The 26,813-nt window shown below is 51.9% G+C and overlaps 1 protein-coding gene across 1 annotated transcript; it reads left to right on the top strand.

The window, feature by feature from the left end:
• On the top strand, window positions 1–25,799 carry ATP5ME (ATP synthase membrane subunit e). Its single transcript, XM_073546874.1, is given in 5 exon segments — window positions 1–40; window positions 43–143; window positions 8,764–8,818; window positions 23,734–23,829; window positions 25,629–25,799. Coding segments are annotated over 5 exon segments (318 nt in total). The 3' UTR covers window positions 25,655–25,799.
• The last annotated feature ends 1,014 nt before the right edge of the window (window positions 25,800–26,813 follow it).

The following is a 26,813-nucleotide window of genomic DNA, read 5'->3' as shown; positions in this document are numbered from 1 at the left end:
ATGAGGCCTCGCGCCGTCCCAGGAACTTCCGGTGACGTACAGGCGTTACGCTCCGCCTTGTTATCCCAGGTTGCTCTGCTCTCACAGTGTCACTTGGAGGAGACAAGATGGTTCCCCCGGTGCAAGTGTCCCCGCTCATCAAGGTGAGTACTTGTGTGTACCAGGTGCCCAGCCTCAGTGATGGCGGCGCTGTGCTGTCAGAGCTGTGGTCCCAGAGGAGGAGTCTGTGAAGGTGACATTAGGCCCATTACCGGCCGCAGTGCTCAGTTAACCCCATGTGCAGCACGTATGCCCGGCATGGTTAGGAGCAGGCACTGGGGGGGACAGCGCCTGGGGCAGACCCCCGTGCGACCCTGTGGGTGGCTGGTGTCAGCGCCTGGGGCAGACCCCCGTGCGACCCTGTGGGTGGCTGGTGTCAGCGCCTGGGGCAGACCCCCGTGCGACCCCGTGGGTGGCTGGTGTCAGCGCCTGGGGCAGACCCCCCGTGCGACCCCGTGGGTGGCTGGGGTCAGCGCCTGGGGCAGACCCCCCCCCGTGCGACCCCGTGGGTGGCTGGGGTCAGCGCCTGGGGCAGACCCCCGTGCGACCCCGTGGGTGGCTGGTGTCAGCGCCTGGGGCAGACCCCCCGTGCGACCCCGTGGGTGGCTGGGGTCAGCGCCTGGGGCAGACCCCCCCCCCCGTGCGACCCCGTGGGTGGCTGGGGTCAGCGCCTGGGGCAGACCCCCCCCCCCCGTGCGACCCCGTGGGTGGCTGGGGTCAGCGCCTGGGGCAGACCCCCCCCCCCGTGCGACCCCGTGGGTGGCTGGGGTCAGCGCCTGGGGCAGACCCCCCCCCCCCGTGCGACCCCGTGGGTGGCTGGGGTCAGCGCCTGGGGCAGACCCCCCCCCCCCCCCCCGTGCGACCCCGTGGGTGGCTGGGGTCAGCGCCTGGGGCAGACCCCCCCCCCCGTGCGACCCCGTGGGTGGCTGGGGTCAGCGCCTGGGGCAGACCCCCCGTGCGACCCCGTGGGTGGCTGGGGTCAGCGCCTGGGGCAGACCCCCCCCCCCCCCCGTGCGACCCCGTGGGTGGCTGGGGTCAGCGCCTGGGGCAGACCCCCCCCCCCCGTGCGACCCCGTGGGTGGCTGGGGTCAGCGCCTGGGGCAGACCCCCCCCCCCGTGCGACCCCGTGGGTGGCTGGGGTCAGCGCCTGGGGCAGACCCCCCGTGCGACCCCGTGGGTGGCTGGGGTCAGCGCCTGGGGCAGACCCCCCGTGCGACCCCGTGGGTGGCTGGGGTCAGCGCCTGGGGCAGACCCCCCCCCCCCCCCCCGTGCGACCCCGTGGGTGGCTGGGGTCAGCGCCTGGGGCAGACCCCCCCCCCCCCGTGCGACCCCGTGGGTGGCTGGGGTCAGCGCCTGGGGCAGACCCCCCCCCCCGTGCGACCCCGTGGGTGGCTGGGGTCAGCGCCTGGGGCAGACCCCCCCCCCCCGTGGGTGGCTGGGGTCAGCGCCTGGGGCAGACCCCCCCCCGTGCGACCCCGTGGGTGGCTGGGGTCAGCGCCTGCGGCAGACCCGACCCCGTGGGTGGCTGGGGTCAGCGCCTGCGGCAGACCCCCCCCGTGCGACCCCGTGGGTGGCTGGGGTCAGCGCCTGCGGCAGACCCCCCCCCGTGCGACCCCGTGGGTGGCTGGGGTCAGCGCCTGGGGCAGACCCCCCCCCCGTGGGTGGCTGGGGTCAGCGCCTGGGGCAGACACCCCCCCCCCGTGCGACCCCGTGGGTGGCTGGGGTCAGCGCCTGGGGCAGACCCCCCCCCCCGTGCGACCCCGTGGGTGGCTGGGGTCAGCGCCTGGGGCAGACCCCCCCCCCGTGCGACCCCATGGGTGGCTGGGGTCAGCGCCTGGGGCAGACCCCCCCCCCCGTGCGACCCCGTGGGTGGCTGGGGTCAGCGCCTGGGGCAGACCCCCCCCCCCCCCCCCGTGCGACCCCGTGGGTGGCTGGGGTCAGCGCCTGGGGCAGACCCCCCCCCCCCCCCCCCCGTGCGACCCCGTGGGTGGCTAGGGTCAGCGCCTGGGGCAGACCCCCCCCCCGTGCGACCCCGTGGGTGGCTGGGGTCAGCGCCTGGGGCAGACCCCCCCCGTGCGACCCCGTGGGTGGCTGGGGTCAGCGCCTGGGGCAGACCCCCCCCCCCCCCCCGTGCGACCCCGTGGGTGGCTGGGGTCAGCGCCCGTGCGACCCCGTGGGTGGCTGGGGTCAGCGCCTGGGGCAGACCCCCGTGCGACCCCGTGGGTGGCTGGGGTCAGCGCCTGGGGCAGACCCCCGTGCGACCCCGTGGGTGGCTGGTGTCAGCGCCTGGGGCAGACCCCCGTGCGACCCCGTGGGTGGCTGGTGTCAGCGCCTGGGGCAGACCCCCGTGCGACCCCGTGGGTGGCTGGTGTCAGCGCCTGGGGCAGACCCCCGTGCGACCCCGTGGGTGGCTGGTGTCAGCGCCTGGGGCAGACCCCCGTGCGACCCCGTGGGTGGCTGGTGTCAGCGCCTGGGGCAGACCCCCCCGTGCGACCCCGTGGGTGGCTGGTGTCAGCGCCTGGGGCAGACCCCCCCGTGCGACCCTGTGGGTGGCTGGTGTCAGCGCCTGGGGCAGACCCCCCCGTGCGACCCTGTGGGTGGCTGGTGTCAGCGCCTGGGGCAGACCCCCCCGTGCGACCCTGTGGGTGGCTGGTGTCAGCGCCTGGGGCAGACCCCCCCGTGCGACCCTGTGGGTGGCTGGTGTCAGCGCCTGGGGCAGACCCCCCCGTGCGACCCTGTGGGTGGCTGGTGTCAGCGCCTGGGGCAGACCCCCCCGTGCGACCCTGTGGGTGGCTGGTGTCAGCGCCTGGGGCAGACCCCCCCCCCCCCCCCCCCGTGCGACCCCGTGGGTGGCTGGGGTCAGCGCCTGGGGCAGACCCCCCCCCCCCCCGTGCGACCCCGTGGGTGGCTGGGGTCAGCGCCTGGGGCAGACCCCCCGTGCGACCCCGTGGGTGGCTGGGGTCAGCGCCTGGGGCAGACCCCCCCCGTGCGACCCCGTGGGTGGCTGGGGTCAGCGCCTGGGGCAGACCCCCCCCCCCCCGTGCGACCCCGTGGGTGGCTGGGGTCAGCGCCTGGGGCAGACCCCCCGTGCGACCCCGTGGGTGGCTGGGGTCAGCGCCTGGGGCAGACCCCCCGCGACCCCGTGGGTGGCTGGGGTCAGCGCCTGGGGCAGACCCCCCCCCCCCCCCCGTGCGACCCCGTGGGTGGCTGGGGTCAGCGCCTGGGGCAGACCCCCCCCCCCCCCCCGTGCGACCCCGTGGGTGGCTGGGGTCAGCGCCTGGGGCAGACCCCCCCCCCCGTGGGTGGCTGGGGTCAGCGCCTGGGGCAGACCCCCCCCGTGCGACCCCGTGGGTGGCTGGGGTCAGCGCCTGCGGCAGACCCGACCCCGTGGGTGGCTGGGGTCAGCGCCTGCGGCAGACCCCCCCCGTGCGACCCCGTGGGTGGCTGGGGTCAGCGCCTGCGGCAGACCCCCCCCCGTGCGACCCCGTGGGTGGCTGGGGTCAGCGCCTGGGGCAGACCCCCCCCCGTGGGTGGCTGGGGTCAGCGCCTGGGGCAGACACCCCCCCCCGTGCGACCCCGTGGGTGGCTGGGGTCAGCGCCTGGGGCAGACCCCCCCCCCGTGCGACCCCGTGGGTGGCTGGGGTCAGCGCCTGGGGCAGACCCCCCCCCCGTGCGACCCCATGGGTGGCTGGGGTCAGCGCCTGGGGCAGACCCCCCCCCGTGCGACCCCGTGGGTGGCTGGGGTCAGCGCCTGGGGCAGACCCCCCCCCCCCCCCCGTGCGACCCCGTGGGTGGCTAGGGTCAGCGCCTGGGGCAGACCCCCCCCCGTGCGACCCCGTGGGTGGCTGGGGTCAGCGCCTGGGGCAGACCCCCCCCCGTGCGACCCCGTGGGTGGCTGGGGTCAGCGCCTGGGGCAGACCCCCCCCCCCCCCGTGCGACCCCGTGGGTGGCTGGGGTCAGCGCCCGTGCGACCCCGTGGGTGGCTGGGGTCAGCGCCTGGGGCAGACCCCCGTGCGACCCCGTGGGTGGCTGGGGTCAGCGCCTGGGGCAGACCCCCGTGCGACCCCGTGGGTGGCTGGTGTCAGCGCCTGGGGCAGACCCCCGTGCGACCCCGTGGGTGGCTGGTGTCAGCGCCTGGGGCAGACCCCCGTGCGACCCCGTGGGTGGCTGGTGTCAGCGCCTGGGGCAGACCCCCGTGCGACCCCGTGGGTGGCTGGTGTCAGCGCCTGGGGCAGACCCCCGTGCGACCCCGTGGGTGGCTGGTGTCAGCGCCTGGGGCAGACCCCCCCGTGCGACCCCGTGGGTGGCTGGTGTCAGCGCCTGGGGCAGACCCCCCCGTGCGACCCTGTGGGTGGCTGGTGTCAGCGCCTGGGGCAGACCCCCCCGTGCGACCCTGTGGGTGGCTGGTGTCAGCGCCTGGGGCAGACCCCCCCGTGCGACCCTGTGGGTGGCTGGTGTCAGCGCCTGGGGCAGACCCCCCCGTGCGACCCTGTGGGTGGCTGGTGTCAGCGCCTGGGGCAGACCCCCCCGTGCGACCCTGTGGGTGGCTGGTGTCAGCGCCTGGGGCAGACCCCCCCGTGCGACCCTGTGGGTGGCTGGTGTCAGCGCCTGGGGCAGACCCCCCCGTGCGACCCTGTGGGTGGCTGGTGTCAGCGCCTGGGGCAGACCCCCCCGTGCGACCCTGTGGGTGGCTGGTGTCAGCGCCTGGGGCAGACCCCCCCGTGCGACCCTGTGGGTGGCTGGTGTCAGCGCCTGGGGCAGACCCCCCCGTGCGACCCTGTGGGTGGCTGGCTGGTGTCAGCGCCTGGGGCAGACCCCCCCGTGCGACCCTGTGGGTGGCTGGCTGGTGTCAGCGCCTGGGGCAGACCCCCCCGTGCGACCCTGTGGGTGGCTGGCTGGTGTCAGCGCCTGGGGCAGACCCCCCCGTGCGACCCTGTGGGTGGCTGGCTGGTGTCAGCGCCTGGGGCAGACCCCCCCGTGCGACCCTGTGGGTGGCTGGTGTCAGCGCCTGGGGCAGACCCCCCCGTGCGACCCTGTGGGTGGCTGGTGTCAGCGCCTGGGGCAGACCCCCCCGTGCGACCCTGTGGGTGGCTGGTGTCAGCGCCTGGGGCAGACCCCCCCGTGCGACCCTGTGGGTGGCTGGTGTCAGCGCCTGGGGCAGACCCCCCCGTGCGACCCTGTGGGTGGCTGGTGTCAGCGCCTGGGGCAGACCCCCCCGTGCGACCCTGTGGGTGGCTGGTGTCAGCGCCTGGGGCAGACCCCCCCGTGCGACCCTGTGGGTGGCTGGTGTCAGCGCCTGCGGCCCAGAGGACAAATGCGGCCAGTGTTTCCCTAGTATTGCGGATGTCTCCCTCCAGGACTGTGCACTGTGATCGGCATAGAGGCCATAGTCTAAGGGTATGTGCCCGCGATCAGGAACAGGCAGCGCTGCCGGCTTATGAACGCAGGTGAATCCTCTGTGAGCATTAAATTGTGTGTAATCACCGCGTCTTCTACATTGTACAGGTGACTTATCTTGCGGAGACTGAGCATCTCTGCAAGATAAATAGACGTCCGTCTCCACCGGGAAGCCGCAGGCATCTGTGCACGCATAGTGGGCGTTAGATTTCGTGAAGTCCCCCCCACACCCACTATGCTGTAACATCTGGCCCCTGCACAAGTACACAGCATCAAACCTGCAGCGATTACTGATCGTGGGTACATACCCTAATGAGCAGCAACAGAGCTCCGAGGAGAGCAAATGCTGACATCACGGGAACGGCACGGGAGGTGAGTACAGGCTTTGTTTTATCAGGGCCCAGCGAGGGGTATGAGAAGTTGTCCTAGTAGTAGCCAGCTTCTTTAACCCCTTTCCAACATTGGGCATAATAGTATGCCGATGTCAGATTCCCTCCCTTTCCTCATCTTTCCCGGGACATGTCAGCAGTTTTGAACAGCTGACACGTGTCCGAAATAGCCGCGGGTGGAATTGCAAACCAACCGCAGCTATGAACCAGTTAAAACGTCAGCTCGGCACGCAAAAAAAATCAGCCCTCAACCAACCCAAGATCTGGAAAAATGGAGACACTACGGGTCTCGGAAAATGGCACAATTTTTTTTATTTTATTTTTTTAACAAAGCTTGTAATTTTTTTTTTTTCACCACTTAAATAAAAAAGAACCTAGACATGTTTGGTGTCTATGAACTTGTAATGACCTGGAGAGTCATAATGGCAGGTCAGATTTAGCATTTAGTGAACATGGTAAAAAGCCAAACAAAAAACTGACGGATTGCAGTTTCACTGCACTTTGAATTTTTTCCCCCGTTTTCTAGTACATGACATGGTAAAACCAATGATGTCATTCAAAAGTGCAACTTGTCCCGCAAAAAAACAAGCCCTCACATGGCCATATTGACATAAAAATTAAAAAGTTATGGCTCTGGGAAGAATGGGAGCAAAAAACGCAAAACCAAAGAAATCTCCAGGGTTTAAGAGGTTATGTGAATTTAGTCCACTGATCTAAGGCTGCTTTCAGACTTGCGTTAGGAGGCGCAGCGCCGCTGCTAAGCTCTGCCCCCGGCTGCGCCTCCGGTCAGCTCCTCCTATGGGCGCATGACGCTAGATGCGATCAGCGTACCCTATATTTAGCGTTGGGTACGCTGGACGTGCTCTGGTATGATTTTGCTGGCGCGTGCGCCCTTTTGGCGCTGCGCCGAGCGCACAAAAACGCACCTTGTTGCATTTTTGTGCGCTCGGCGCAGCGCAAAAGGGTGCATGCGCCGGCAAAAACATGCCAGCGTACCCAACGCTAAATATAGGGTACGCTGATCGCATGCAGCGTCATGCACCCATAGGAGGAGAGAGCCGCGGCAGAGCTTAGCGGCGGCCGAGCGCTGCGCCTAGTAAGTCTGAAAGTAGCCTTACACTGCAGACAGAGATGCCTGTCAGCAAATGCAGGTTACTCCAGCCTGGCATAATTGGGTTCTGGCCATCAAAGTGGACAGTTACCCAGTTTTCACAAATTTGAGTAACGTGTTTTTAAGGGATAAATCGCTTTGAGCCACTGACGTTACAGTACCTTTAAACATTTAGACAAGCGCTATGTCAAACGCGGGTCACTCCAGCCTGGTCTAAATGGTTCTAGGAATCGGAGCTGTCTTCAAAGTGGACAGATATTCAAAATGTGTAAAACTGGCTAAGTACCAAGTGTTTTCGAAGGGTTAAATGACCTTGGGTCACTGATCCTACAGCATCAGCACACAGAAGAGGATGTCTCATAGCAACATCAGTTTGTTTCAGATTGGCTGAAATGGTTAATAGTCCTAAAAGCTGGTATCAAAGTGGGCAAATGGTAGCTTTGTACTGGTTAGAACAAGTTACTGGTTTGTTTTCACCCCTGGGCCAATTTCCCCACCCAACTCCATTTTTGTTTTTTTGTTTTTTCCTCCCCTTCTTCCAAGAGCCATAACATTTGGTTTTCCGTCTCCATAGCCGTGTTAGGTCTTGTTTTTTTGCCGTATGAGTTTTACTTTTCATGGACGTCATACATTTTATCATGCGACGCACTGGAAGGTGGGGAAAAAATACAGAGTGCAGTGAAATTGCAAAAAAATGTGTAATTTCACAATTGACTCTTGCAGTGTTTTATTTTCTATGTTCATTATATGGTAAGTCTCACCTGGCAATACGATTCTCCAGGTCAGTATATGTACACAGATACCAAACAGATATAGTTTTTGTTTTTTCAAAAGGTAGTAAAAAAAATACACACTGGTGCTCCTGGGTCAAGTGAAGTTTGTAGCTGTAAGTGAATGATGCAGGCTCTGTGCAAATCCTGCTACTGCATTAAAAAAACAAGCCAGAAGAGATTCACTGCGTTTACGATAATTAGGGTGTGTTGACCAATATTGGGTGAAACCAGCGGTGTTCAATGTAGGGCTTCGGTAGAAATAAATGTGCCAATGATAAACAGTGTATGCACTTACATCTATAGCCAGGTTTGAAAACTGGTGCCAAGTTAAGATTTCTGCAGGTACAGGATGACCGGAGTTTGGGGAGCGTCCTCCTGTTTAACTTACGGTCGTGGGTGCACGGGACCTCAGGTGGTGATAGCGGCAGGCTCCGACCGGAAGCACCACCGCTGTGAAGCTGACCCTGCCGAAGAAGGACTGATTCCCTCAAAACACATTGGTTGGAATTGACCCTCACACGCACCCGTCCTTTCCTGGCGCATGACGTCACACGCTCCAGCAGTGTCAGCTTCAAAGCATGGAATGACGCACACTCTTTTCTGCTCGTGTTAAGTGCCGCTGTCAGACATTGACAGGGATATTTAACAAGGTGTAACAGCTGCGGGCATGATAAAGTGAATGGATTCATTTAAAAGTACAACTCGCCCCGCAAAAAAAATAGCCCTCATACAGCTATGGGGACAGAACAGTGAAAAAAAAAAAGTCATGGCTCTTGGAATAAAGCAAGGAAAAAAACTAAACTGTAAAATCGCTGGGACATGAAGGGGTTAATTCAGTGTCTTAAGAGGTGAAGAAGATGAGTCCCAAAGATTCTGTCCATTGCAGTAATTGGAGTGATTGTTCAATGTCCCAATCATACAGGGACACAGGACTTTATTGTAGTTATAGGGTGATAAACGCCAACCACTTCAGACATAAGATATTACGCTAATTTGTATCAGCTACAACATTGTTGTTTTTCTTTAATTTTTATTATTTTTTTTTATCTTTTAGTTTGCCAGATACTCTGCACTATTGCTTGGGATTGGATATGGAAGTCTAAGGTTCTGTAAGTATTCTCTTACCACAGAACCCGTTATTTTTTTGGAAACTGTGTACTGATAAGCCAGCACTGATATACTGTAGGTGCTAACAGAAATGGGGAAAAATACAGATCTCTTCAATTTGGTTTTGCCTGGGGAATAGTACTTAGTGATCGTTTCATCTTATTAAAAGGGTAAAATTGCTAAGTGTTAAACACAATGTGCCAATTATCAAAATCCTTTCTATTCTCAAGAATTTTTAACATTCTAGTTTCCTATTAATTGCCAAGGTTACTGGCCTTCACCTCCAATCTACCAGCACTCTTAGAAGCAGTTTGCTATACATCTTTGAATCCACTGTTGCTGGCTGTCTCTGCTTTCCTCAGATTTGTCCCTTCAGCATCGGTCTATGCTTGTAGCATCGGGGAGCGCACAGTTTAGGCCAGCGGCTCATCCATTTTGCTGGGCTGGCTCAAACTGTTATTCTTCAAGGATGTGTGGTTTTATCAGCAGACAATTATCGCTGCAGGACTGTGTCTCATGATTACTAGTTAACCAAGTAGCAGCTTTCGTCCCATCCGTATTGTTGTGGGCAGGGCTGTGGAGTCGGAGTTAGTTTTGGTTGGAGTCGGTAGAAATGTACCGACTCCAGCTTTAAAAAAAAATGTATTAATATTTCATAATTGAACTTTCATATGAATTTTATAAATGTTACTCAAATATATATGTTCTTCAAATATATATGTTCTATCAAACTATGAACAACAGTGATAAGCATTTCTTCTGGAGATAGACATTTCTTACTACTTGTGTGTCACTGTTCTCCACTGCCCTTATCTAATCTTATACTTGGTTAACCTCATACTGCCCCAACCCCCCGACTTACAATGTATGAAACTGAAAGTGAAGCTGAAAGTGAAAATTTGTTGCAAATTCTTAGTAGTAAAGCTCCTCCTCTAGACTAGATCATACTAGGTGTGCATCTTCCAAGCATCTCACAGCTGCCTGCTACTCAGAAGAGGAAGACTGTAAGAAGTATTATCCTTTCAACAAACTTTGCATCAGTTAACTGTGAGTACATGAGGAATAATAACAGTATTACTGACCACTATATCAGTTGTACGACCTGGCAATAATTTTGTACAATTGTTTTTAGGAAAAACAATTATCATTTGGATTGTGAATGCAGAATTAAAAACCTGAGAATGTCAAAGAAGCATCACATTAAATCAGCTGTATTTGAACATTTCACATCACTCAAGATAGAAAACATTATGTCTGTCAGTGTATGACAAATGATCCAGACGAAAACAAATGCTGTGAAGCCAAGATGAGTGCATATTCAGGCAAAGATAAAAATGCTCCTACCAGAGCTTCTAATCTAAAGAGACATTTACAGCGCTTTCATCCAGAAGTACTGAAAGCAGTGGATGAGAAAGACTGCATCCAAACCAATGAACCAGTGCCCAGCTCTTCCAGCCAAACAAAGGAGCAGAGAACTTTGCAGCCATCAGTTGCAAGATATTTTGTCAGTGACAAAGTTACTGTGACAATGACAGTAGATACATTTAAAAAACAGATCATAGAGCTTGTTGTAAAGGATAGTGTGCCTATTTCATTATTTTCACAACCAGCTTTTATGTGTCTGAATGGGGAAATGGCCCGCAAGCTTGGTGTTTCTCTGGAGAGAGAGAGTATTAGAAAATTAGTAATCGAAGAAGCTTTTAAACAAAAGGAAGAACTTAAAAAAAACTCTCAAGGGACACTTTCTGTTTCTTAAAATGGATGCCTGCACACGTCACAGAGTGAACTATTTTGCCATCAATGTCCGATTTGTTTGTGACAAAAATGAAATAGTTACCAAGACATTGGCAGTAAAAGACACCAAAGCTCATCACACCAGTGAGTTTCTCCAGGTCTTGGTGGAAAAGGTTCTGCAAGACTATGAACTTAAAAAAGAGCAAGTTCTTTCTGTCGTAACTGACAATGCTTCAAATATGATAAGTACTATTAAGCTAATGAATGAGAGTAATGATGGTGACCAGCAGCTAGAAGAACATTCTGGGTCCACAGACACAGAAATGTTTGAAATAGAGGAACACAGTATTGTAACTGAGGAGCAAACTGAAGTTGCTTCAGATGAACAGCAACATGATAGTTTAGATCTTGTTGAAACTGTGTCAATGTTCTTTCATTCATCATGCGCTGTGTTGTGCATACGCTACAGCTGGCTATAAGAGACAGTCTGCAAGAAGGACATGCTGCTGCACTGATTGGCAAGGTGAGAAAATTGGCTACTGTTGCCAGACTAAAGTTGACTCAATTTTGAAGAGACGTGCTGGAAAAGGGGCAATTATTGATCAAGCCACACGATGGGGCAGTACTTACTTAATGATTCAGCGCTTGGTTGAACTGAAAACCTTTCTTGTAGACATGGCTAACCCTCAACTGACGCTAAATGAAAGTCAGTGGAATCAGGTGACTGAGCTGGAAAAATTGCTAGAGCACCCATTTACAGTGACTAAAAAATTACAAGCAGAGGACTTAACTCCAGGTATTTTCTTAAAGGAGTGGGAGAACCTGATGTTTCGCCTGTCCCAAAGAGGAGGGTTAATTGCAAGTGGCATTGCTACATCAATGAAACGGAGAGAGGAGCTACTATTACAAAATAACATTCTTTTGGCAGCTGTTTATGTAGACCCCAATGCATCGGATTCTTCTAGATGATCAACAGCTAAGTAAAGGAAAAGAAGCTCTGTTTGAAATAGCAGTAAGGATGAAAGGGTTGCAGAACAGTCAGGAGGAACAAGAAGAATTTCGTCGTCCTGCCACATCTTCACCCTCATCATCAACTGATGAAGAATTTAATTTCGAAAAATATTTGGATCACAAGGACCGTGCAAAGCGTTCCCGCATAGAAGAGTCATCCCCATCAAGGAACACAGCCAGTACATTTCAGCAGAATTTTTCATGTGCCCTAAAAGAAATTGAGAAATTTGACCGTTCATCAAAAATAACAGTGCAACAAGCGATTCCTCTGTATCCTGACATTGTCAGAGATGTTGCCCGAGTGGTTACTGCTTTGCCACCAACACAAGTTAGTGTAGAGAGGTTGTTCTCTGCTCCCAAAATAATTAGATCAGATTTGAGGGCATCCATGAAGGAGGATCTAACAGAGGCAATACTTTTTCTGAGGACAAATGTATAGATTTCTTCTTATTAACTGCATAAAAGTGTTTATTGCATATTTACTTACAGTTTTTAAAAGTTATTTGCTATATTCTAATAAATGTAGTTTTTGCTCTAAGTGGTCTGATTACTTATATGATGGTGAGAAACTGAATAAGCACGATGTTTAATATTTTACAACAGTAAATTTGTTGTTATGAATTGGCCATTTATGATGGAGCTGGAGTCGGAGCCGGAGTCTGAGCCGGAGCCTGATAAAATCCAGGAGTCGGAGTCGCAACTGTGGCTTACCGACTCCACAGCCCTGGTTGTGGGGTTATACAGAGCTTAGCATTGTATGCACTACTCAATATATACAGCAGAGAAGACAGTAATTGTAGCAATGTGACACATTGTTGGAATCGGGGTCCGAGCCCTTGCATCAGGGTTCCCCAACCTTTGGTTCGGTAGCAACGTGGGGCTCCCGGGTCCTAGATGTGTGGGTCGCGACTGTCTGCCAGCTTGGTGCATTAGCCCCACATTCAGCAAACTCCTAAGAAGAATAGATGGTGACTTTTGTAATTAGCTGTGCATAGTCTGGCCTTGAGGTGGAGAAATACACTTGGTGTGGTAGGATGATACTACCTGTGAGAGGAGTACTTGAAGCTGTATGTGAGAATACTGAGGCGGTACGGTGGGAACCTCTGCCTTGGTGTGATTTTTTTTATTTTTTGGGGAATATCTTTGGTGGTTATTATACCAGTAATGATGGGGGTTCTGGATGTTATTAATGTGAGAGAGGTGGGAGCTGAATGCCGCTGACAATGCTCTGAGCTGAAAACGGCTCTGATGGTCAGAAAGGTTGGGGACCACTGCCTTGCATCATGGCGCTCTCAGATTACATAGTAAAAACCTGCTTCCAGCTTCCCTTTAACTACATTACAATGCTTGATTAAGGGTGCAAACACCAGGATCCTATATTGGCCTCAGCCCAAAACATCAAAATGTGCAATGCATCATAAACTGAATCAATATCTTCACAATTTAGTGTTAAACGTGTTATCCAGTCTTAAGCTGCAGACTGGTGAACTGTAACATACTGCGCACTGTGAGGATTTTCTAGTGCCAGCATCGATGGTCATGTGACCACAAGTATGTGATATGCATACTCCCACTCACATTCTGATTGATGTGTCCTGCTTTGCTCAATACACTTGCATTGTGCAAGGCTATGCCCGTCTAGTCGGGATGTTGCCAGGAGTGTGCATACTTGTGGTTACATGACCGTCGATCCTGACACTGGAGCATCCTCACAGCGTGCAGTGCACCCGACGTGGGGATTTGTAAGTCTGCAGTCACATAGTGACCGACTGCAGAATTGTAGCTTAAGACAGGACAACTCCTTTAATAATTCTGCTGCAGAAATTATGCAATAAATGTGTCCCGTATGAACATACTGTTAAAGCTCCTACCAAGGAAAAATGGCAACTCACTGCAAATAGTGCTTATTGTAAATGGTGAGCTGATTGCCTTCGGCCTGCCTGCCTGCTGGAACCGTTATCTGCATTACATGGTGGCTCTTCAAAGAGATATTCTGCTACAGCACAAGGCCTCCTTAACACGTCAGTGTTTACGGTACTTGTGACAGTTTTCACATGTAGCGGAGACTCTTACACATGTAGACCCATTCAAATAGTGTGTCATGGACTGTGTGTCTGTGGGCAAAACACTCTATGTCCGTTTTTTTTTTTACCAGCTGCATAGACCGTAAAACGTCCTACACCAGTGTGACACGTAGTAGCGCCTGGGAAAAAGGTGTACAGTTTGCACTGTTCCCAGGTGCCAGTTGCTGAAGGTAGCTTGCATCATTGTCACCTGACCTCCCTGAGCTCAGTGCAACCAGGCAACAGTGATGGGAGTTCAGCACCTGCTGTGCACATCTTGTGTAAAATATATTTTTAACAATATACAGCAAAAATGCCAATAGTAATCAGGGATTGACAATGAATTCTCACCCAACAATGTATAACAGCAAGTAAGATAAAATATAACTTTTAATACATAACTCTAAAAAAAAATCAAACCTAAAGTGTCACCAAAAAGTGATTAAAACGAGATGCCCATACATTGGGTAATCCCCAAGGGATAATTGAATGCACCCAAAAGCATCAGATAGGAATACAGAATGCAGCTGATGTAATATCCAAGCAGCAATCTATATATGTTGGATACAGCATAAAAAATAACAGCAAAATGCCATAGCCAATTGCACTTATATGTTTATATACTGGCTAAACCAAAGAAAGGGGGAAGAGGTTCATAGCCACAAATAGATGAGAATAATAATAAAAGGAACAATCTCACCAATATTTTGCAGACGGTCAGGAGTCTCCAGGGATACTCATCATACATATGGATAGGCAGCAGTGGGAGTACAATACCCTGTCACAACCCTCATAAGCTGACCATTATCTGATCCCCAGACTCCTGCCCTGACAAGGGCAGTCCACAGCTAGCCCTAGATTGCACAAGCCCTACACTTTCCCTTCAAGGAGCGTCCCAACGCGTTTCATCCAAGTAATTCTTCAGGGGACTAACTTGTTCAAAAGTGCCACAGTGCTAAAGCTAAGAGATGGGGCGCTCCCAGAGACGGCTTTTGTATGCCAACCGGAAGTGGGGCACCCGCCATCTTGGTTTTATCGGAAGTGGGGCACCCGCCATCTTGGTTTTACCGGAAGTGGGGCACCCGCCATCTTGGTTTTACCGGAAGTGGGGCATCCCGAAGGGCGTCTACTGTGTTTTGAGACGTCACCGGAAGTGGGGCATCCGCCATCTTGTTTTCACAGGAAGTGTGGCGTCTTTGTCCAGTTAGTGCTCTGTACCCATGACGCTTTGTTCTGTGATGTCATGGGGGGCGGAGTTAATGTGAACTGTGGCGCGCACCTTGGGGAAGAATCACATAATGGTGGACAATTGATATGTAAAGTGAGAGTGAGTATACATGTGTGACTCACTGAATTAATTATGATGGGGCTGTGTGGATCGCCCTGATGATATAAATAAGCCCTTTTTCCTCCGCTCACTGCAGACAGCAGATAGTATTGAGAGCAGGAGGATGTATCTCTTAGCTTTAGCACTGTGGCACTGTTGAACAAGTTGGTCCCCTGAAGAATTACTTGGATGAAACGCGTTGGGACGCTCCTTGAAGGGAAAGTGTAGGGCTTGTGCAATCTAGGGCTAGCTGTGGACTGCCCTTGTCAGGGCAGGAGTCTGGGGATCAGATAATGGTCAGCTTATGAGGGTTGTGACAGGGTATTGTACTCCCACTGCTGCCTATCCATATGTATGATGAGTATCCCTGGAGACTCCTGACCGTCTGCAAAATATTGGTGAGATTGTTCCTTTTATTATTATTCTCATCTATTTGTGACTATGAACCTCTTCCCCCTTTCTTTGGTTTAGCCAGTATATAAACATATAAGTGCAATTGGCTATGGCATTTTGCTGTTATTTTTTATGCTGTATCCAACATATATAGATTGCTGCTTGGATATTACATCAGCTGCATTCTGTATTCCTATCTGATGCTTTTGGGTGCATTCAATTATCCCTTGGGGATTACCCAATGTATGGGCATCTCGTTTTAATCACTTTTTGGTGACACTTTAGGTTTGATTTTTTTTTTTTTTAGAGTTATGTATTAAGAGTTATTTTATCTTACTTGCTGTTATACATAAAATATATTTTTAAAAAAATGGCATGGGCTAACTCGTAATTTTCATAACCAGCATAGGGAAAAGTCACAGCTTTGGGCTGATGTTAATAACCTGGGAAAGAGGACAATATCCCAAAAGGTTTCCAGGCTATTAATAACAGCTCACAGCTGCTTGCTTAACCTTTACTGGTTATTTTATGGGGAACCCCAGCAAAAAAAAAAAATGACATGGGGTCCCCCTATAAATTCTAAAAAGCAAAGGGCTGTGGGCTGATAGCCTGGGACAAGGGGGCAATATCCCTAGCCCCTTCCCAGGTTAACATTAGTCCTCAGCCGCCCCAGAAATGGTTCATCCATAAGATGCGCCAAGTCTGGCACTTATCCTCGCTATTCCCAGTTTCCCTGGTGCGGTGGCAAGTGGGGTGATAGGGTTGGGGTTGATATTAGCTGTTTTATGGCTCCTGACATGAAGCCCAGGGGTTATAATAGAGAGGCATCTATAAGACGTCCCCGTTACTAGTCCTATAGTCATATTGTAAGGCTGGATGGTGGCATGATGTGACTGTTCAGCCATGATTCCAGGACACGCTGAGCTTGATTCGCAGCTTTAGTGGTATAGAGGTTACCGCTGGTCACTGCTGGCCGTTTCCACGCTCAGTTCAATGTGAGCCAGCCGATAACCTGCAGTAATCTTCATGACTTCACCGCTAGCACTGTGAGAATATTCTGCTGGCTATGAAAATTACGTGAGAGCCCACACCATTTTCTCCTACGCCTCATTGGGGGACACACAGTGGGGTGTTACGCTGCTTGCCACTAGGAGGACACTAAGTAAACCAGAAAAAAGTTAGCTCCTTCCCTGCAGAATACACCCTCTCGCTGGATGAGATTTCTCCAGTTCTTGCTTAGTGTCTGTAGGAGGCACTTGGGTCTGGCTTCAGACCCCACCATTTTTATTTTATTTTTGAATTTTCTGTAAATTTTTATTTTTTAATTAACGGAGTGAAGGGGGCGACGGTTCCTTTCTACGGCCTGCTCTCCCCCGAACCAACAATAGGCAAGCACGCGGAGTATACCTCCCCGTACACTTTCCTGCAACGATTGGGGCTGATTCCTCTGGCGATGATCCTTACGGTCCCGGTAATCCACGGATACGAGGGCAAGCGCATGGAGTGCAATGGAGAACACTGGAACAGCGCTTCCGAATGCCCTGAATCAGCCCCATAGCTCTCCATCCCCCTGCCATAGGGAGGATCGATTGAGCATACCCCTTTAAGAACTCCTCCAGCTCTGCTACATCAGCCCAGGAGGATGAGAAGACCTGCAGAGATGGCCCCGGACAGCGCGGCCTGCCGAGCACAGGAGTGGAGGTATGGGGTCAGGTTCTGGTCCCCGGGAGAAGCGCTGACTTAGCATCAGCGGCGGTGCACCGGCCCCCCATCGCGGCCCCCCCGCTCTCGGAGCTCGGGTAGGCCAAAAAATGTAGTCCCCGGCTTTTCTGGCCTGCTAGGCCACGATTTGAATAGCGCCGCCCACGCCTGACACGTCAGCCCCTCAGAATCCCCCAACTGATCAAGAGTCGCTTGATTCTCTTATAGAATCAGTCAGCAGGATTCTGAAGTTGGATGAGGAAAATATTCCCGCTCCAGCACATCCTATCTCATTTAAGAAAGCCAAGCGTGTGCGCAGGTTATTTACCAGTCACCCGTAGTTTAAGAAAATTGTCCAGAAACATAGGGATCGGCCACTTAAGCGGTTCACAGGGCAAAAGTTTGCTGAGGCTAAATACCCTTTTGATCCAGACCTAATGAAGGATTGGTTATAGTCCCCTCTGGTGGACCCTCCTGTATCGCGTCTTGCTTCTAAAACGCTCCTATCTGATTCTGAGGGCTCCTCAGTCAGGAATCCCTCCGATCATCAAATTGACTACCTTGCCCGCTCAGTTTTTGAAGCTTCAGAAGTGGCGCTTTTTCCATCTTTTGCAGCAATTTGGGTCACTAAGGCAATGGCCGCTTGGGCAGAAGTCTTGATTACTTCCTTCCAGGGCACCAATCTTCCTCCGGAGGCAACCTCTGTCGCCAGGCAGATAATTCACGCAGCGGGCGGATGCCACATCTAAAAGATCGTTGACTTCTCTCCCCTTTCAAACTGGTCGTCTTTTTGGAGAGAAGCTGGACCAGCTTATTGCTGATACTACCGGGGGGGGTAAATTCCTTCTGCAACAAAAGGCTGTTTGGCCGTTTTGCAACCAACAGCCGACGCGTTTTCGATCTTTTCGCAACAATTCCGGTTGGTCTTCCTCTACCTTCTCTTCCAGATCAGGTCAATCCCTGCTCAGAGACAGAGGCTCCCAGGTCTCATACAGACCTAACCGCTCTTGGAAAACCAGGCCTAGGGCATCTGGATCTAGGGGAGCCAGATCTCATAGATCTTCTACCCAATGACTTGTTGCGGTATCTGGCAGACACCGACAAAGTAGGCGGTCGCCTACTTTCCTTCAGCCACACCTGGCTCGCGGTCGTCCTCGACAAGTGGATCAGGGAGCTGGTGTCCTCCGAATACAAGATAGAATTTTCTTCTCTCCTCCTCCCCCCCCCCCAAGAAAAAGACAAGAGCCTTCCTTCGGGCTGTTCAGGCTCTGCTAAGGGATGGAGTCATCATTCCGGGCCCTCATCACAAAAGGTTCAGGGGATTTTATTCAAACCTTTTTGTGGTTCCAAAAAAGAACTGGACGATGCGGCCCATTCTGGATCTCAAACTGTTAAATCAGTTTGTCAAGGTACGGCAATTCCAAATGGAATCTCTCCAATCAGTTGTCGCTTCCATGGAAAAAGGAACTTCCTAGCATCCATCGACATCGAGGACGCTTACCTTCACATTCCGATCTGCCCATCCCACCAGCAGTTCCTGCGTTTTGCAATTCACGATGAACACTTCCAGTTTGTTGCCTTGCCCTTCGGACTCGCCACCGCCCCCCAAGGTCTTTACCAACGTCATGGTGGCTGTCATGGCCATTCTCCACTCTCGGGGAGTAGTGGTGTTACCGTATCTGGACGACCTGCTCATCAAGGGTCCGTCCCTTCCAGCCTGCGAGGAATCTGTGGATATAACAGTAAATACACTTTCTCGCCTGGGGTGGAAGATAGACTGGCTCAGCAGATTTCCTTTTTAGGAATGACCTTGGACACTTCCCGCGGGTTGGTCAATCTCCCTCCAGAGAAGACACAAACCTTACAACAGGCAGCGCAGACTGTTTCCCGTCCGGTTTCTCACTCCATTCGTTTCAGCATGAGAGTTCTCGGAAAGATGGTGGCTGCAATGGTAGCAGTTCCATTTGCATAGTTCCATCTCCATCCCTTATAACATGCGTTGCTGTTGGCTTGGGACAAGAAGCCGTTCTCCCTGGATCGTTGGATCCTTCTGTCCCTGCGGGTCAGGCAAGCCCTCAGGTGGTGGACACCAATCCTCCCTTAATCAAGGGAGGTCTTTTCTCCCAGTAAGATGGTTGGTAGTAACCACCGACGCAAGTCTTCTCGGTTGGGGTGCAGTTTTTCGTCACCAGACGGCACAGGGTCTTTGGTCAACCCGAGAGTCACGTCTCCCCATCAACATTTTGGCGATACGAGTGATCAGATTAGATCTATGGAATTTCCACCATCTCCTTGCAGGTCACCCCATCAGGATCCAATCTGACAACGCCACGGCTGTAGCGTATATCAACCGCCAGGGAGGTAAGGTACCCGGAGCAGGATGGCCATGCACGAAGTGAGTCACATCCTCCATTGGGCCGAGACCAACCATTCATCCATCTCAGTAATCCACATCCCGGGCGTAGAAAATTGGGCTGCAGATTTTCTCAGTTGCCAAGGCATTGCCTCGGGGGGAGTGGTCTCTTCATCCGGAAGTCTTCCAACAGATTGTCATCGTTGGGGGACTCCGGATGTGGATCTCATGGCCTCAAGCTGAAACAACAAGGTTTCTCGGTTCATTGCCCGATCCATGCGCCATTGGCCTAGTTCTGCCATGGCACCAGTTCCGGCTCCCGTACATCTTTCCCCCTCTTCCCTTGCTTCCGAGGGTCATCAAGAAGATCAGAGTGGAGGAAGTACCAGTGATCCTAGTCACGCCAGATTGGCCTCGCCGAGCATGGTACGCTCAACTAATAAAACTAGTCGCCGACGTTCCCTAGCGACTTCCGGATCGCATGGATTTACTGTCACAGGGCCCGATTTACCACCAAAACTCCAGGGCCCTGTCTTTGACGGCGTGGCCGTTGAATCCTGGATTTTAGCACAGGCTGGGTTCTCTCACGGTGTGATTTCCACCATGATTAGTGCTAGGAAGCCTGTGTCCATGCGCATCTATCACCGCACCTGGAAAGCCTTCTTTTCATGGTGCAAGGATCATGGTCGATCCCCTCTCGTGTTTTCCATTCCGGCCATATTAGAATTCCTTCAATCCGGATTAAAGTCAGGCCTCGCACTTAGCTCGCTCAAGGGCTAGATTTCGGCCTTGTCAGTGCTATTCCAATGCAAAATTGCCACCAAACTCCAGGTCAAGAGTTAATTCAGGGAGTCTCCCATGTGGCGCCTCCTTATAGAAGGCCATTGGAGTCATGGGACCTTATCCTGGTTCTCGGGGCCTTACAGGAGGCTCCCTTCCAACCGCTGCAGGACGTCCTACTGACCGTTCTCTCTTGGATGGTGGGCTTTCTAGTGGCAATTTCGTCAATCAGACAAGTTTCAGAATTGGCGGCCCTGTCCTGCTGCCCTCCGTTCCTGAACTTTCATCAGGACAAGGCAGTTCTCAGGACGTCCCCGTCCTTCCTGCCCAAAGTAGTATTCTCCTTCCATCTCAATGAGGAAATTGTTTTGCCTTCCTTTTGTCTGGCACCAGTCCATCGCATTGAGAAGTGTTGTGAATTTGCTTTCTGGCCTACCTCTGGTTACTAGTGAAGGTAGTGGAGCTGGTTATATTGACAGTGGGGTCGCGAGTTCTCTTTCCCGACTCCCTCTGGTGGTTACTGGAGGTAATGGAGCTGATCTAATTAACAGAGGCCTGCCACCTGAAAATGAGGAGGACGATTGGAGATCTGGAGTTTCTGACTGGATTTAAGACAGCCGACTCCCTCTATCCCTGCTGATGTTTTCCTGCCTCCTGAGGTCTTAGCTGAGCATGCAGGGACTGAGCTGGAAACTAAGTGTTCTTTTGCTATTGTTCACATTTGATCTGTCTTTTTCTATGTCAGTTTTGTGTGTTCAGCCAGCTCCGGCTGGGGCTGTGCTGAATTTCCATCCTTATGTTACTGCTTGTGCCAGTTTGTTTTTGTCCCTTTTTAGATTGGCCTCTTTTTGCTCTGCTTTCAGAATATACCAGAGTGCTGATATAGTGGGCAATGTCTAATGACTTCAGTATTTTTCTAGCAGACGTGTTGGGCTTTTTTTTGCAGGGTTTTTGCATGATTGCAGACAGTCTTTCCTTTCCTGTCCTGTCTAGTTAGTGTGGGCCCCATCGTTTACTCAGTCTATTTTTCTACCTACGTTTGTGTTTTCATCTTGTCTCACCAACAATATATGTTTGGGGGCTATCTATTCCTTTGGGGTCTGCTCTGGGGCAGTTTAGATTTCCCCTTTCTTGCTTTAGGCTTATTTAGTTCTCCGGCTGTGTCTAGGCGTCTAGGATCATCGTAGGTACACTCCACGGCTACTGCTAGTTGTGTGGATAGGATCAGGGGTCTGCAATCCACTTAGTTACCAACCTCTCTGGTTTTCTGTGGCTTGGCTTGGTTTGGTCTTGCTTTCCTCCTCGGTGACCTAGTCATAACAGAGAAGGCCCTCCACACCCTGGATGTGGTTAGGGCTTTGAGACGGTACATCTCGCGGACAGCTCCCTTCCGCAAGTCAGATGCCCTGTTCATACTTCCAGAGGGGCATAGGGTCTAGCCGCTTCAATGGCAACGCTAGCCAGGTGGATTCGCTTGGCGATTCAGGAATCCTACCGTGTCAGGAACGCGCCTGTCCCAGTAGGTATTAAGGCGCACTCTACCCGCTCAGTGGGCCCCTCTTGGGCCATTTGGCACCAGGCCTCGGCAGAACAGGTCTGCAAGGCTGCGACTTGGTCCAGTCTGCATACTTTTACAAAACATTACCAAATTCATTTTCAGGTCTCTGCGGATGCAGCTCTCGGCAGACGCATTTTGCAATCGGCAGTACCTCAGTGTTGACTCAGTGGTACATGGGGTATTAGCAGATGTATGCTCCCCACCCAGGGACTGCTTTAGGACATCCCACTGTCTGTGTCCCCCAATGAGGCGTAGGAGAAATAGGGATTTTTGTGTACTCACCGTAAAATCCTTTTCTCTGAGCCATTCATTAGGGGACACAGCACCCACCCTGTTTAGAGTACTGGCTCATTGTAGCATTCTTAGGTTGTGACATAGTTATGGTTATTGTTTTAAGCTCCTACTGCTTTTTTTCACCGAACTGGAGAAATATCATCCAGCGAGAGGGTGTATACTGCAGGGGAGGAGCTAACTTTTTTTCTGGTTTACTTAGTGTCCTCCTAGTGGCAAGCAGCGTAAAACCACACTGTCTGTCCCCCAATGAATGGCTCGGAGAAAAGGATTTTACGGTGAGTACACAAATCCCTATTTTTTTCTCCCTATTAATTCTTTTACACGTGATGCACACTCCTGGTGCTAAATACAACTCCCATCATTGTCTGCTCAAGCTGATCTTAGGGAGATCAAGTGACAATGATCCGAGCTTCCTTCAGCACCCGGTGCTTGGGAACAGCACAGACTGTACTACTTTTTTCAGGCACTGGTAGGTGCCACACATATTTAACACACAGACACGGATAGCTCTGGTACTGGAAATCTCAGATCGTGTGAAAGAGCCCTAAGATGGCAACAACTTTAAAGGTCATCTGTCATTTGGATCAACCCTCCTGAGCCATCTATACAGGCACACAGGTTATAGGAAGCTTAGTAAAATGATGCCTTGATATCTGATGTCTTATTCCAGGGAAATCCACATTTTTCTTATATGTAAATAACCTCTTCCCGGCTATGTGAATTGTTGCCTCCAGAGCTTATTTTACATAAAGGGAGAGCTACCAGTGCCAGGCATGTAACTAATGTGGAAGAAGTGAAGTGGAATTCTTCTTGCAAAAACATTTTTGCAGCTCTGGAGCTCTGCTGTATTGCAACAATATTGCACCCCTAGCTGCCTGTGAGATGAAAGCTGAGAGGAATTTGCAGATGTCAGGTATAATCACACACTGGTCTGCAGTGAGAGCAGAGAGCGCCCATTAGGGTATGTGCACGTGATCAGTAAACGCTGCGAGTTGGACGCTGTGTACTTGCGCAGCGTCTGACCCATAGTGTCCAGATGTTACAGCATAGTGGATGGGATTTCAAGAAAACCCATGCCCACTATGTGTGCACAGATGCCCGTGGATCACCCACGGAGACAGACATGTGGCGTGTCTCTCCAGACCGCAGCATGTCAATTTCTCTTGAGGAAATGCGAGCCTCCAAAACGAATATTTCACCTGTACAATGTATTGGACGGGGTGATTCCGCACGGTTCAGTGAACACATGTGGATTCACCTGCGTTCCATATCCGGCAGAGTTTGGACGCAGCGGACATGTGCTGCGTACAAAGTGCTGCCAATTCCTGATCGTGTGCACCTAACCCTGCACATCACACTAGTAACACTCCTTTTCATGTAAACTATTCTCTGGAAGCAGTGTAATCTTCCAGGCAGTGTTCTCCCCAGAGCCTGGAAGAGGTCATTTTACATAAAGGGATAAAGATGATTTATGCACAACAAGGCATCTGATATGAGGCATAAAGGTATAATTCCCCTCAGCAGCCTAAACTGTGTGCCCGCATATTAATAATTTACATAGGTCAGACGTGGTGGCAGATTCCCTTTAAGGTAAATTAGAGCTCTATGTCCTTCCCTGCACTTTTCTACACATTTGTTGCTGCTTATTGGTTTATTTCTTCGTATTTCTATTTATCTCCTTTATCTTTTTTTAACCTATCTAGCATATTTAAAACCATATGCTGAAGAGGATAGAAGGCTAGAAGCTGAGGAAAAAAAGAAGCAGGAGGAAGCAGCTCGCATTGCAAGAGAATTGGCAGGTGAGTAATGTACTTTGCAAGAGGAGATGTCCCGACACAGCAGCACCTTCCATTATTGCAGCTAGCACAACCTGCTGCAGCCAATGTGGGAAATACGATACAGTCCACGAAGCAAGAACTGGCCATGGGCCAACTGCCACAAACTTCACTTCCTCATAGGCATACATGTGGCTGTTCAATTTGGGAGAGGAGATATGGTCTCATTTGTTGACTCAAGTTATTTGGAACGTCAGCAAGGCATCTAGTGGTGGTGGGTTTCCTCTTTCACCAAATCTTGCCCTACATCTGGTCAGCAGGGTAAAGGTTGTTCTACAGCAGTTCTTACTGTTTCCAAACTACTACTACTCTAAACCTGCTCTTGTCTATTGACACTAGGGTGGTCAATCCAAAAGGTCTTTTAACAGTTCTACACTTTGATGTTACACTGCTCACAGTAGCATATATGAAAATGACACCTTGTACAAAATCTTAACCAAACTAGTTTTAATTGACGCTAAGCGTGATTCCAATAAGTCATAGTTCCAGGAGTTAAAGGGAACCTGTCACCCCCCCCCCCCCCCCCGGGTGTTTTTCAGTTAAAGAGCCACCTTCAGCAGCACTAAAGGGCCTGTCACACTAAGCGATATCGCTAGCAATATCGCTATAACGTCACTGGTTTTTGTGACGTTATAGCGATATTGCTATGTCTGATACTTACCTCCGACTGCTCCCCCGCTGGTTATCGCTGATCACGCGAGAACGTCCTGGACCGTTTCTCGTCAGCTTCCTGCTGTGGACGCGGGCGGGAGGACGTCAGGATCGCCTTGTCTGACAGGTAACTAGCGACCCCTGCGATGTCGCTGGTGAGATCTGCCTGTTTGGCAGCTCACTAGCGACCACTTAGCAATGCACCAGCGATCCTGACCACGTCATATCGCTGGTCGGGATCGCTGGTGCATCGCTAAGTGTGACAGTACCTTAAGGCTGCATTCTGTGAAGGTGGCTCTTCTTTTTCTGACCCCCAGTAATGGCCAAATATTGACTTTTATAATTAGCTCCTCATGCCTGTAATGTGTCCCACATGTATGTTGTGTCCCCCAGTATCAGCCGCCTACCATCCGTCAATCGTGCCTGTCTGAGGCCTCGGCACCGCCCACGATCTGTCCATCATGATGCCCTGTGTGTCGCTGCCTCCTCTTGATTTGAATCCCGGCGACTGCGCTGTAACAAGTGTTCTCGGGCATGCGCAGTGCATGCTGCCCGAGAATCGACATCAGGCTATTGCGCCTGCGCATTGTGGAGGCCCCAGATCCCGCCCCGCAGTGTGTTATGATGTATTCACACTGCGGGGCTGGGGCCACCCTTTAATAGTAGTTGGCATATATAATGTGGTTTGACTTTTAACTATATAGATGCCACTACTGCAAAACTGCCAATCCTGTTTGGTTGAGGGAAGCCAGGGTCACTCTGTCCAGCAGCTTGTACAATGTGTTACATAAAACTCGCACATCTGGTTCTATAGAGCCAGGTATGCCTGTGTGGTTGTACTAAGATCAGTTCTGGATAATGGAGAAATCTGCTTTAGGCCATCTGTGATTCTTTTAATTTTCTTTCTGATTTCAGCATTACATTAAAATAAGTCATTTATGTTGTTAAAACAGAAAATGCTCCCACCAGGGAAATACAGTACAATACAATTCTCAGCAATAGCAAGGGGCCGCCTCGCTCGTTCTATACATGAGCGGCTAGTTACTCATGACTGTTACGTTTCAATGAGTGATGCATAGTAAAATATTGTGATCTTTCTTGTTTTACTACAGCCCAAGAAGACACCATTCTCAAGTGATATTTCTAGCAACACCTTCAGCAACCCTCACGGGGACACTGCAGTCATCTACTATTGTTGCATAAATTGTTCAGAGAACCGCTTTTGTAAATGCACTTCAAATTTATGTGACCCATGTAATAAACGTTTCACTTCTCCAAACGCAGCGGTTTGTGAATAGTTTGGATTATTTAATAGCATTTTGCTAATGAAATGTATTTAATTTAGGGTTGGGGCAATTAATTTTCTTAAGGGGCCACATGAGAAGCTGGCGGTGCTGTGGAGGGCCAGACAGTTGGTTGAACTTAAAGGGGCAGTCGGAGACCGAAGGGGAGTTTTTTTATAAATGTTTATTTAATGTAGTTATCTGGGATACTCAAGTGAGCCATTGTCAGGGGCAGAGGCTGCAGTCACTGCCGCAGCCTATGCTTCCTCCCTGAATCAAAGTGGCATTAGTGACTTCTGTTTCTGGGTTTGGGCTAGTTTGGCCACCTCTGGTCAAAATTACTATTATTGTGAACAGAGAAGCAAGTTGAAGAGTAATGATTTGCCTGCGGAATTTTCTGCAGAGAATCCGCATCTCTTGCCAGAAAACGCAGGCTAAACCGCTTGCGGTTTTCCTGCGAAATCCATTGCGTTTTTGCTGTGCGGATTTGGTTTGAAGTTTCTACTTTGTGGTTATGGGAAAGATAGAGATTTTTTTATGTGCCAGAACGGGAACCACATCTGCGGATCTGCAAAAACAATTGACATGATGCAGAAAATAAACCGCTGCGGATCAGCGTGGAATTCTCCTCAGCATGTGCAGAGTTTTTGCATTTCCCATTCATTAACGTGCACAACGCACTGCGGATTTCAGGCAATTCCGCGCGTTTGGAAACGCATCGAAATCCCCATCGTGTGCACATTAACCCTCTCTCCCAAAAACCGCAAGCATTTTAGCTTGCATTTTCTGGCAGCAGATGCGGATTCTCTGCAGATAATTCCGAAGGCAAATCTGCAACATGTGCACATACCCTTAAAGGCCTAAAGTTAAAGATGACACCTTTCCTATGTATTTTATGCATACAAAATATATACACTGCTCAAAAACATAAAGGGAACACTTAAACAGCATATAACTCCAAGTAAATCAAACTTCTGTGAAATCACTGTCCACTTAGGAAGCAACACTGATTGA

The sequence above is a fragment of the Dendrobates tinctorius genome, unplaced genomic scaffold (assembly GCF_039654945.1).
Source record: "Dendrobates tinctorius isolate UK_male_01 unplaced genomic scaffold, ASM3965494v1 ptg000011l, whole genome shotgun sequence".
In the NCBI taxonomy this organism is placed as follows: domain Eukaryota; kingdom Metazoa; phylum Chordata; class Amphibia; order Anura; family Dendrobatidae; genus Dendrobates; species Dendrobates tinctorius.
This window is presented reverse-complemented; position numbering and strand designations above follow the sequence as displayed.